The sequence below is a fragment of the Zophobas morio genome, unplaced genomic scaffold (assembly GCF_036711695.1).
Source record: "Zophobas morio isolate AGI-343-1 ecotype UQ-CSIRO unplaced genomic scaffold, CSIRO_AGI_Zmor_V1 ptg000021l, whole genome shotgun sequence".
NCBI lineage: Eukaryota > Metazoa > Arthropoda > Insecta > Coleoptera > Tenebrionidae > Zophobas > Zophobas morio.
The window spans coordinates 22,762,863-22,775,648 of NW_026972126.1; the positions used below are offsets into that span (position 1 = coordinate 22,762,863).

Below are 12,786 nucleotides of genomic sequence, written 5' to 3' on the forward strand. Positions count from 1 at the left end.
ATTGGACTCATCACATTGACAACGATATTTCGCTAATAGCTTATTATTATTTTTTAAATTCTGGCGTATTACAATCTCAAGAATTCCATTGTTGTGTAGTATCATCATCGCTCTTCTCAAATTAATTCAAAGTTGATAACATAGATCTCGAACGATTCAATGTCAAGGTATTGTTATCACAAAAAAAAAAAAAACGGATAACAGTCTATTCGAAATCACAACTTTTAGGCAATCTAAGTTCCATTATTACGAAATTATGGCCAGCATTAATCGCATACCCGATCCACTTAACCGTATCTCTTATCACACCTGGCACAAATCACCACACCCATATCAACAATGTTAATCAAAAAATCTGCACAATTTATTGTCAACTTTATTATCTCAAAATCACAACCACACATATACTGTATCATGGTATCTTCCTCACAGAATGCTAACACTCGTCTAAAAACAACAATAAATAACTTAAGTAAGAGATCACGATTTCCCGTTCTTCTTTATCTCCATTTCGTTCTGATCACAGTCTTCCACTTGATTCCACGGCTGCACCTCGCCGCTCCCCAAACAAACATAAATCAGGTTAGTGAGGGCAAAAACCCCGAACGCGATCCAGAACACAGTCCTCCACTCCAAAAGCGTGTGCTAGAAACGATAAAAGTAGTACCGGTTTCGGCCACCTCGGTACTTACATCTTCAGTTAGCGCGCCGACTAAATACGGTACTATAATCCCGGTGATGGCCCCAATGCCGTTGACTATCGCCATCAGAGTCCCCGCGAAGTTCGGCGCCAAGTCCAAAGCGTTCACTTTCATCCCACAGTAGAAAGTACCCATGAAGCTCATCGCTACCGTGAACATACCAACGGCAAGGTCGCGATCGCACCCAGAGTACGACGCCGCGATGATAAAAATAGCCGGACCCATGGACGCTATAAAACATTATAGTAACGACTAGGGTACCACTAACACCATGATTTACCGATAGAAGTGAAAACTTTCCTCGCTAGGGTCACCGACATGTACTGGCGCTTGATTAAGTAGTCGCACACCCAACCGGAACCCATGGACACCAACCACATGAAAATGTAAGGAACGGAGGACCATACCCCGTTTTCCGCTACATTGAATTTGAGGACGTCTTTCATGTATTTGGGGAGGTCGGTCACCATGGTGAAAAAACCCCAGTCGTGGCCAATTTGGGCGGCTATTAGTGCCCATAGTGGTAGTGACGTGAAGATGGCACCCCACGGCGCTGCGCGTTTCTTCCGGGTGACATTCACTGCAATAGCTTGTTAAATCCGGTTGGTTGGTAGTACCACGTACCTATGTGCTTTCTCAAGTACTCCTTCTCTTTGTCGGTGATGAAGGGGTGCGTCTCCGGGTCCGGGTAACACAGTACCATCCAAATGAACACCCACAGGATGGCAAGCGCTCCAAAAACGTAGAACACGGACGCCCAGTCTCTGGTGGCTGATATTAAAGCCCCACTGAGCGCGTTCCCTAGTACCGTCCCGATTTGACTGCCTGCGAACACGAGGGTACCGATTTTCGAGCGCTCGTGCAGCGGTACCCACTTTGCTAGAAGCACGTTCAAAGCCGGGAAGGTGGTACCTTCTCCCAGACCTTCAATCACGCGCACTACCACGACCCATCCCCAGTGGCCATCAGTCGCGTAGATCACCCAAGGCGTGACGAAAGTGAAGATCGCCGTACACAGAATCCCCAAACCTAGAGAGTACTTTCCGCCGAATCGCTCCGCGATCATCCCGCCTGGAATATGGGTGACGACGTAACCCCAGTAGAACGAACTAAGAATAAGACCTTGCTGGGTGCTCGTCCACGGGTAGAGTTTATCAGGGTTCTGGAATTTCGTACTTGTAGAGTTAGTTATAAGTGGCTGGTACTTACAGTGACGGTGGACGAGTTGGACAAAGAGCCGGAGCAAGCGTTGGGGTCATGATGGGTGGTACCGTTGCTGGGTTCTACCATCTCCGTAATGGCTACGGAAAGGGTGACCCGCATGGTGTAGGCGTTCACGATGGCCAAGAAGCCCATGATTCCCAAGACATACCGTTGGGGAATCACGAATACTAAAAGTGTACTTATTTAACTCTTTTTCAAACTTCGCGCGTTCAACGCGCCATCTGGTTTTGCGCTGTCGTACTATTTTGACAGCGTGTATCGAAGCGCCTCTAGCGATGAAGTCAAGGTCGCAACTATCGGTACTCATTGTCTGATTTTATCTGGCGGCGATTTAAAAATTCCGCAAAGATTATTTCCACTATTGATTGCAAATGTTTTTTAAATATAATGCCAGAGATTAGAGAAATGGAAGGATCAAAAGTGTCTATAATCCGAATAATCTGTGTTTATCGGGTTTGATACTCAATCAAGAGGGTTTAACAGTGATTTACGTAAACCGCTATTGTTACCAAATTAAGAAAAAATTGTTTTTTATTCAAGCGGTAAATTCGCTTAATAGCGATATTAAATTAAATATGGCTCTCTAAGTTTTAATATTCTATTGTGGTTGGAGCAATTCATTTGTTCAAGGTTATAGAATAGTGAAAAAAACTTAAGTAGACAGAATGCCACGAATTTCTATCAGAAAATTGGTAGTACAGCCTGCGTTCACCTGATTGGTCGTCTGACACTTTTATTGCCACTAAATACAACTTACGACTTTATGTACTCCTGACAAAACTCATAGTTGCTTAAAATTGGTGATGTTAAGTCGAAGCTGTCACCTCTCTGGTTTTTATTCTGTTCTGTTTTTGGCAAACAAAATTTAAACACTTATCTCACTACCTGGTTTATCATAATATTCATAATTGTTTAACAAAATTCCACGAAAACCTATATAGTTGGACTGAATGTGTTTGCATTGTATTCAAATTTGTTTCCAACAAATAATTGCTCATTAAAATTTATTTATTGTGCTTTATTATCAGTTAATTGGTAGACAGAGTTTGCCATTTCTGTCTAGATTACAAAAATAGGTGGTCACAAAGAAAAACGCCAAGATGGCTCTATTGACCTTAACACCAAGGTAAATAAAAAAAGGTGTGACAGTCGAATTAATTACCAAAGCAGCTATACAAACACACACAAATTATCGCTAAAACAAGCAAAAAATCGGATACAGTCGGACCTCGTTAACGTAGTCTTGCACGCGCAGTGCCCCAGTTAACCGCCATAAATCCACTTTTGATTAAATGCAACAATTTAATGCACCGCATACCACTTAATATGCAAATATCCACAAACCGGTCAGCGAAAGTGCAGTCCAGTTTCTCGACCAAACATTCAAAATTTTTTCGCCAAATTACTGTCATTATACTGGGTGTCATGTAAAAGTGGCGCCTACACTTTCTACCACCTTCACAAAATTTGATGACGTAAGAGTCACTTTCAGTCACCGAAATTAGAAATTTGGCGTCATACTGGGTGTTTTCCATTAGTTTTGGGTTAGTACTGGAGTGCGTGAAATCGAAGTGGTTTGTTATAATAATAATAATAAACAAAAAATTACCACGCTGTTACCTTCACCGAAACTAGTGTTAACAATTATTATTTTTTCAGTGTTTCTAATTAAAGATTAGAGATAATGAGACAATAAATAATTCAAGTCGTGCGGAGAATTTTCAAGATCAAGTGAACGTGCCGGTGTTTAATGCAATGAGTTTTTTTAACTTGTGAAAAAATACGTACATTTTGAGAGCTGCAGTTTCCATCCCGTCAACATTTTCACTAGGGTTATTTGGATTTTGTTGTATTTTTTGTTACCGCTGGGTCATTGCCAATGCTACCGGATTTTAATTGCCGCCAAAGCACGCTCCTACCTGTCAATTAACCTGTAGCAATGACTTCACAGCACTGAAAACATTTAACTTGACGTGCTTCGCTTTATATTACTTATAGACTTAAAGGTCAACGGATTTCTCTTGAACGAGATGTTTGATAGGTTATTAATTATAACAGTGAAAAGATAAATTTGTTATTGTTTTAATGCACAATCATTGTCACTAACTTTGATTCAGACGATAATGTCGAGAGCGTGATTGTTTGAATCGTATCAGTTGAAGAATGTGGAAAAGCGTGCTTTGGAATATTCTGATTCGACAAAGTTGGAGCTGTCTACGTGAAGTGTCAACTGGTTGTGGGAAAGTTGACAATAGTAGGAAAATGAAAAGCGTGGTTAATTATCGATGTGTGATTTCCTGGAAGTGTTACATCACTGCTGGAATTTGGGCAAAGTTTGACTAATATTGATAGTGGAGTAATCAGCTGGTTTGAGTTGTTCGGATTTTTCCAAAGACGAGTGGAAAATTAGTAACATTTATTTAGTGTACAAGTCGTTATTACAGTCACAATGAAGAACACGAATTTGTGATTTAAATAAATAACACAGTCGTTTTTGTTTTATTTGTTTACCGTGAACCGCAAAATCACAAAAAACCAGCTATGTGGTAATAATATTTACTTACAGCAGTTTTAAGAGAAGAAGAAAAACCACGTTTTTAATCAGGCACGTAAAGTATACATCACTAATTTTTACTATTTACCATTAAAGGTAAAAACAAGTGTTTGAAAAACAATACACCAGTCACGAACAACAGAAAAAATTAATTGAAAAATTACGTCTTAGAATTAGTTATATTAACAGGCACGTGCACGTCATAAAAATGGTTATATATTCCAAACTGTGCTGCCGAAAATATCGAAATGGGTTTGCCGCCTTGTCGAAATAGGGATTATAGTCACAATTCCAGGTGTGCGGTAAATTGAATATTTAATTGTTCATAACACTTTAACGTTTTTGAAGTTGTGGTTTACAAACAAAACAGCGACGTCACAACATTGAGTAATTACGATGAACGGGTTCACGCATACGATAACGTTATCACTGAAAGAAAGCAAATTTCTTCCTCCTTCTCAGTTTTCTTGTCAGATTCGTGTGTCGTAAAATTTTTCAATTGCCCATTTTCGCGTAGATAAAACGTTACAAAATTCAAGGCCTCAGGAATCCACGGTACACACATTTCGCGAATATAAAAAATCTCGTTAAACTTATCGTTATCAATTAATTAACCCGCGTATGAATCAACCGGTCAGCACATGCGAGTATTTTCCCAATTTCCTTAAAAAAGGTGAAACATTTTCATTGTCCGAGTAGGCCAAGGTGCAGTGCAAATACTTTAGAGGTTAACGCTACTTAAGTCAACCTGTGATGACTAGATGCCGAGAATATCAAACGCTAAATGACAATTAATTTGTCAAAACAAACGAATCCCCATCAGGGCCGCCTTGTCTACATATCATCGTGATGCCAAGAATGCGCCTCTGTTTGACCTTTCATTAACACGCGAACATTAATTTTCACACGCATTTTTTCGAAAAAATAACATTGTACTTTTCGCACTTGATTGCTCTTAAAGGTTGCACTTACGTTTCCGGGGGTAATTGTCATTTTTTTCGAGGAGGTAGGTGGTTTCGTTGACCGACGACGTCAGCCGCTTGGCCAAATCTCTCTTGAGCCGGTTCTGCCGCACGATTTTGTAAATGTTGTAGATGAACATCGTTCGAGCGGTTACATTCTTCAACTGAAGTCGCATTGTAAAGTTTGTAAAGTTTCCGTTGAAATGTTTATTCTCTAATGACATCGTTTGTGATGACCCTTTTATCAGTTTGCTTAAATAAAGGTGATGTTACAAACGAATTTGATGATAAGGGCACTTGTGGGTCAGGCAGCTCGCAGTCGTACCTGGGCGGCTAAATCAAAGGGGTTTGGATGGAGTATTTAATTGGTTTATTGAAGTAGAGGATACACTAAGTACAAGGTCACTATTCTTGGTCGTGTTTCTTGGAATTCCACGGTTGCACGTCCGCCGAGAAGAAGAATAGGAAGATGAGAAAAGTCCCATTTAACATGACAAAAGAAACCCAAAAGACGATTCTCCATTCCGACAAAGTTTGCTGGATAGTGGGGAAAGTCAGAACGACGATTTCGACTCAGTTGCAGTATTCTCTATATGTAGTCCGTTTACCGAACAGATAGAGTACAGGCGCACGTGATCACTCCGTCTGTTCGGTAAACGGACTGTACTCACATTTGGGGCTAATAATCCGACCACAGTGGGCGCCGCCATGCCAGCGACGACCCCAATGCCGTTAGCCAACGCCATGACGGTACCGGCGAAATTCGGTGACAAATCCAAGGCATTCACTTTGATTCCCGGACAGTAGAAACCCATGAATGTTAGACATAGTCCAAACAATGTCACCGCGCAATATCTCTGGCATCCGACGTACGAAGCCAAGACAATAAAGACGGCTGGTACCACGGACCCTACAGTAATAGTACTTACAAAAATAGTAATATTCGAAGTTAATTTGTACCTAAAGCGCCAAAAACTTGTCTGGTGTGCCTAATGGACATGTAATTCTTGTGAATCAGCCAGTCTGCGAAAAATCCGCCTCCTGTTGTGGAAAAAAACATCACGAAGTATAGTGCGGCGGAAAACATTCCGTTCTCTCTCACGTTGAAGCGCAGTACCCCGTTCATGTATTTCGGGAGATCTGTGACCAAGGTGTACCAGCCCCAGTCGTGCCCAAACTGTACCACTATGTAACTCCAGACGGGTACGGACGTTAACATTTCCTTCCAGGGTGTTTCTAATGATTCCTCACTCACGTGTTCGCCTGTATTAATTTATTAATAAATGTTCACGTGGTACGTTTTGAACACACCTAACTCTTGGTCAAGGTACTCTTTTTCTTTCGGTTTGATACATGGATGTGTCCTGGGGTACGAGTAACAAAGGAGCTGCCAAGCGATGTTCCATGTTAACCCTAACAGTCCGGAGAAAAAGAAAAGGATGTTCCAATTTTCGGCCCAAGTGATCAATACCCCACCCACAGAATTGGTAACCACAGTGCCCATTAGTGCTCCTGCGAACGACAGACTACTCGTAAATCCCTTATCCTTTGGAGGGATCCACTGGCAGAGAAGGGTCGTGATGACCGGGTACACCATTCCTTGCCCGAGTCCCATGATAACCCTTAGAGTTATCAAAATCACCCAGTTACCATCCGTTGATGTAATAACGAAAGGAGACATTATCGTTAGGATGCTATTTACCAACATCCCCAATCCTAGGATATGTTTGCCTCCATATTTTTGAGCCATTAAAGCACAGGGGACATGGGTGAACAGATAACCCCAGTAGAACGAGCTCAGAATGAGACCTTGCTGGATTTCGTCCCAGTCATACAAGACATCGCGGTTCTGGTTAAGACACACGTTTACACTCTGAATTCACAAAACGGGAACGCTAACCTTGACCGCAACATACGTGGAGTTATCGATTACGGGACACGAATCTTCATGATATACCAGACTTTTATTCTTTTTCTCGACCATTTCGGTGATGGCCAGAGAAATTGTTGCTCTCAACATATAGGAAGTGAAGGTCGCTAAACTAGTCATGATGGTCAAAATATAGCGTTGAGGGATGAGGATGCCTAGAGTTTGATTGGTTTAAGGCGAGAGATCATCGAGACGACTTACAGTTGGTGAACTTTCCTCCGAAGGTGTAAATGGCGTTCATTTCTGTTTGGTGACGTCTACAAACTGAAACTTCAAAGTGACAGACTTTGCAAAAAAAATGAACAGCATTCTATAAATATAGAAAGATCTCTGGACGAAGTTAGTGACAAAAATAAATTGTACAATGGTTAAAGTTTTATTTTTTAATTGATTCTGTATCAGAGTCTCTTTCTTGAAGATTGTTCCAAAATTGCACTTGTCCACATCCAAGATACACATAAGATGATCCTCCAATAAAAAGAATGACAGCAGTAACAGCAAAATACAGTTAAATCCATAAGGTTGTAACCACTCGTTAAATTGTAAGGTTGGCATTACAGCCAATGGTGTTTTTGACATGAACAGATTGGTAACGGCGCATGCGTCAAAATTTGACAATTACGCACGAGAGAGTTTTATTTAGATATCTCACAGTTTGTTATTAAACCATATCATTGAAAAATGGTACCAACACGGAATATTGTGATAAATAAGCAGATGAAAATGGCACTTGCCAACTGCCACAATGAATTGAAACTTGCTTATCCCCAACCATCTTCCCGAGAACTTGAATTCAAGCTTGTAAAAATCGTTTCAGTATGTAGTTATTCTTATACCATGGAAAGAGAGTCCTCTACTATGAGAGTAACGTATCGACATTCGGAACTTTTTTCATGTTATTACAACATGGTGGTCTGTCGAAGGACTTTTAGTTTTAACTACCTCAAGTTGAAAGTGTATATCTCGCTTTTTAGTACAACATTGTCTTTTCAAGTTTTATATCCACTCTTTATATCCTACACAATACAACTAAATGTCCCTCATTAAATTCAAGCACTGCATACTTTCCCTGTAAACTTATTATTAGTTGCTATCCTTTCCATAGTGTTCCCGATGTCAAGCCCACAAAATTATAACCCAACACCAATCTGGAGAACCGTTACAAGAAGCAAAGTGGAAACCAAAACAAAAATCGCAGTGGTATTCAAATTTGGAATTTAAAGATGATCTAACCTACCATATATTTGACAAAAACAAAAAAAAATGAGTTTTTTACTCTTCAGGATTTGTTTATTTTTGCGAAAGAACATCCAGAATATACAGCAAGTTTAAATACTTTACGTCGAGTATTAAAATCCATGGGATTCAGATTTAAGAAAGTTAACAACAGAAAAATAATTGCTTTTTGGTTATTTGGTCTATGTGTTCCCAATGTTTCTAACCACTCCTGTAACAGTAAGTTTAAATAAGCCGTCAAATTATTTTCAACATACTTATTATTTTAGCCTCTGAATTTTGTGAAGTTACATTTTGTTCATTATTACCACTAAAATCCTCTGGACGGAGGAGCATAGCCAGGCCTATCGCCTTCAACCAAATTCCTTGTACATTTTGTAAATAATAAGTAGTACCAAATATTAGAGTTATTAAACATAACATTAAAGACTTATTGGTGTCCAATTTTTTTGATGAAAAATTGGTTATCCGTTGCGACTAATTAAGGTGATCTACCCATTATAGCCAATTTTGGTGTTGCTCGCGAGATTGATCATTTCAGTCGAGAGAGCTGGTCCTTCGAGTCATATCATATCATAATTAGCCACACATATAATTATCACGTATACTCATGTACAATCATTTAAACAAATTCTGAATATCTCAGTTATTCCCCATCTGTAAAGTAATTTTGATGAAGCAACAACAATAAATAAATCAATTCACCTTGTTTTTTTACCAGCCCAATATTTGATTTCATTCGTGACCACAATATTTTTGGGTTCATTTTATCGTAATTCGTAAACGTATCGACTGCAAGTCTAAATTACAGCAGGTGGCATTCTTCTTTCTATAGTCGTCGGCAAATGGATAAAACCACTTGTTAAAACGTCAGGTTGGTATTATTGCCATGGTAATTTTAAGCCCCTCGGATTGGCAGCGCTTTGACGTTTGTAACCGACAATAACGTCAAACGACTCGTAAACGACTCAAACAACTTCGAACTAGCGCAGCGTGCTTCAAATTCAAAAAGAGAGCGTTTCAATTTGAAAATAATTATTATGAAGCCAAGAACGCGAACTTTGTTCAAAAAACAAATAAAAGCTGCTATTGTAAAATGTTACGAAGAGTTTCAACGGGCATATCCTTCGTCTTCCCAGCGTGAACACGAGTTACGACTAGCGAATATTTTTTCAGTACGAAATCTTGGTAGTAACTATAACATTTCCAACGTTACTTGTCCACCACACAGTTCACGTTGTCCATTTTTCACACCAACCAGTGACTCGGTAACATCCTTTTATCCTATCATTAACCAGCTCATTTTCCTGCAGTGTTCAAGAAGTCAAATAAGAACGCTTTTACTCCAACACAAATCCGGACAACTTCCCGAAGATCCTAGACCTTCCCCACGAAAGAAGTCAAAATGGTTTACGGATTTTGAATTCAAAGAAGACCTAAACTTTCACATATTTGAAAAAAATCGTCAGAATGAGTTTTTTACAATTCAGGATTTATTTAATTTTGCCACAGAAAATCTTAATTACAACGCAAGTATCCGGACTCTACGAAGGGTTATTAAATCCATGGGTTACAATTTTAAAAAAGTTGAAAACAGGAAAATTATAATTGAGTCGCCCCGCTTACAGGGATTAAAAATTAAATTTTTAAGGCGTTACATACAGTTAATGGAAGAAGATGTGACATTTGTTTATTTAGACGAGACGTGGGTGTATCAGCATGGTGTACCAGTAAGAAGATGGGTGCATGAGAGTGATCGGAGAGGCATGCCTGCGAAAATAGTAATGAATGAGGGTAGAAGGTTTACCATACTTCATGCAGGGGGTAAATTTGGTTTTTTGGAAAACTGCTTGCTATTTTTAGATAGCAATAATGATAGCAGGGACTATCATAAGACTATGAACGGGCAATTGTTCAGGCAATGGGTGGAAACACAGTTAATTCCATCTGTTAATTTTATTAACGGTAAGGTTGTTATCATCATGGACAATGCACCTTATCATTCGGTGTTAGCAGAACAATTGCCTCGTTTGTCTTGGATTAAATCAAAATTAAAATTTTGGCTTGCACAAAAAAAAATTCCTTTTGGCGATAATTTGACAAAAAAACAGCTTTGGGATATTATCAAACCTCTTTTACCATCAACTCGTAAATATGAGATTGATGAGTTGTTGTCAAAGAGTAATATTGAAGTTTTACGTTTACCTCCATATCATTGCCACTATAATGCTATAGAAATGGTATGGGGATTCTGTAAACCATATTATAACAAACACATCTTGAAGCAGTCTTCCAAAAAATCAGAAATCAAGCACTTGTGGATTGAAGCCATGTCTAAATATACACCAGAGATGTGGACATCAAGTGTAATCCACTGTGAAAATATTATCAAGAATGATTGGCAAAGAATGATGGGTAATACCAGTGTTAAAGATATTCCTCCTGTCATAATATCACTTGGAGAATCTGATAGTGAATCTGATTTAAGTTCAGATGAATCAGACAGTATAAGTGATATTATGCAGGATGATGTATTAGCCAACAGAACATTAAATGTAAGTATGGATCCTGAAACCAGTATGAATGAAACACAAGGCAATATTGGAGAAGGCCAGCAGCTTTGTGTAGATGATGTTGAGATGTGTGAATGGATGAATGCAGAGAATGATATAGAAACAATTATTGTAGAGGTAATAGATGATTAATTTACCTTGCTAAGTAAATAAATGTCACACCTTTTAACAATTATTGTATTAATGAGTTAGTTAGTTGTTTTATTCCATTGTTAGAATTTTTGACAATACACTGATTTGTAACAGTTGAGACTACTGTTCATGTTCCTATAAATTATGTTCATTGAGAATTGTCTTTCTATCACATTTAGAACATTTCATTTTATTTAATTCCCTCCTGTGATTCAACCTTAGTGAATTGATCTGCTTCTTTACATCACTTCCTTTTGCTTCACGCTTTATCTCTTTAAATACTTCATGTAGTTTCTTATAAATTATAACCTACAATTTTCTCATATTTATTTGTATACAGTGGGCTCAAAATACTCAACAGTTCTGGTAACATTTCATTAAAATGTGTAAATCTTCTAATGACGCATTATTAGTACAAGCACCAGAGTTCTGTGATTCAGAAGAACCAAGCCATAAGTCAGTATCGTCCATGGCAGCACAAATAAGACTGATGGAAATATTAATACAAACTGCCAGTCATGTGGTCATTCTTCGTACACCATCCTTGTGCATAGATAGGTAAAAATACAAATAAAAGTTCCAATTTTCACTATACCTTTGAGTCGTACTTGCCCATTTTATTGATGTCCACCTTTTGTTAACGAGATGGTAAACTGTTAACTGCTTATACCATCAATTGTGGCAGTGCAGATTTATACTGCACTTTCGATTCCACAGTTTGATAATGTCGGTGTATGTGCCCTGAAAATGCGTACCCTAAGCTCTAACTCACATAAAAGAGCCCCTTAATTAATAAGCCGTCGCCTTGTAAGCACAGAACCTTGTAAGACGGCGATCAAACAAATGTCAAAAAAAGTAACTAATGTCATTAATCGTCGGCCATTTTCTCTCTAAAAAGGTACGGAAAGCCGTTTACACCAGCGAAATTTTGAAAACTTACACTAGGGAGTGGTTAAATCGAAATGCCGACGACTGTACAGATGAAAGATAAAACACGCTTCTATTTATCATTGCTCTTGTATCATAATTACCATGAAGATTCAGGTTATCCTGTTTTTATTGAAAATTGTTTATCAATTTTTACAATATTGCGACAAGTTACAATGATAATTATGAAATAACCTGTGCAGGAGTGCAAGAATTGCAGTGAACTCGAACGTAATCATGTGTCACGAATACATGAATGAACTGACATTATATTGACAGGTCACCAGATTTGTCACCAGGTTACTAAAAGACAGATTTATACTGAATAATTTTTTAAAATTTACACTAGGGAGTGGTTACAACCTTATGGATTTGAGTTTATATATTCCACCCTTTTAGCGTACGTTGCAAGGTTAAACTATTACATACTAAATGTACTTCATGTAACATACATTGACAGTAGAAATTTGAAGAATCAAACCCCCTGATATTCCCACAGTTGTTCCAAAAATAGTACTGAGTGACGTAATAATCCCAGCAAAATTAG

At 38.6% G+C, this 12,786-nt stretch overlaps 2 protein-coding genes across 4 annotated transcripts; both read right to left on the reverse strand.

Moving 5' to 3' along the window:
* Positions 1-358: 358 nt before the first annotated feature.
* On the reverse strand, positions 359-5,588 carry LOC135132691 (sialin-like). 3 transcript variants are annotated; one of them, XM_064060861.1, is made up of 6 exons: positions 5,452-5,588; positions 1,911-2,092; positions 1,326-1,863; positions 982-1,281; positions 693-931; positions 359-645 (listed from the first exon to the last, which is right to left on the reverse strand). In XM_064060861.1, the coding sequence occupies exons 1-6, from the start codon at positions 5,579-5,581 to the stop codon at positions 481-483; spliced, it is 1,554 nt and encodes a 517-aa protein (XP_063916931.1). In that variant the 5' UTR covers positions 5,582-5,588; the 3' UTR covers positions 359-480. The 3 variants fall into 3 exon arrangements, with proteins under 3 accessions (XP_063916931.1, XP_063916932.1, XP_063916933.1); XM_064060862.1 differs by lacking the exon at positions 5,452-5,588 and adding an exon at positions 3,714-4,109; XM_064060863.1 differs by lacking the exon at positions 5,452-5,588 and adding an exon at positions 2,683-3,655.
* A 237-nt stretch (positions 5,589-5,825) lies between these two features.
* On the reverse strand, positions 5,826-7,636 carry LOC135132974 (sialin-like). The gene is made up of 6 exons (XM_064061193.1): positions 7,573-7,636; positions 7,342-7,526; positions 6,753-7,290; positions 6,402-6,704; positions 6,113-6,351; positions 5,826-5,978 (listed from the first exon to the last, which is right to left on the reverse strand). Exons 1-6 carry the CDS (start codon positions 7,610-7,612, stop codon positions 5,847-5,849), a joined length of 1,437 nt encoding a protein of 478 aa, XP_063917263.1. The 5' UTR covers positions 7,613-7,636; the 3' UTR covers positions 5,826-5,846.
* Positions 7,637-12,786: the final 5,150 nt, after the last annotated feature.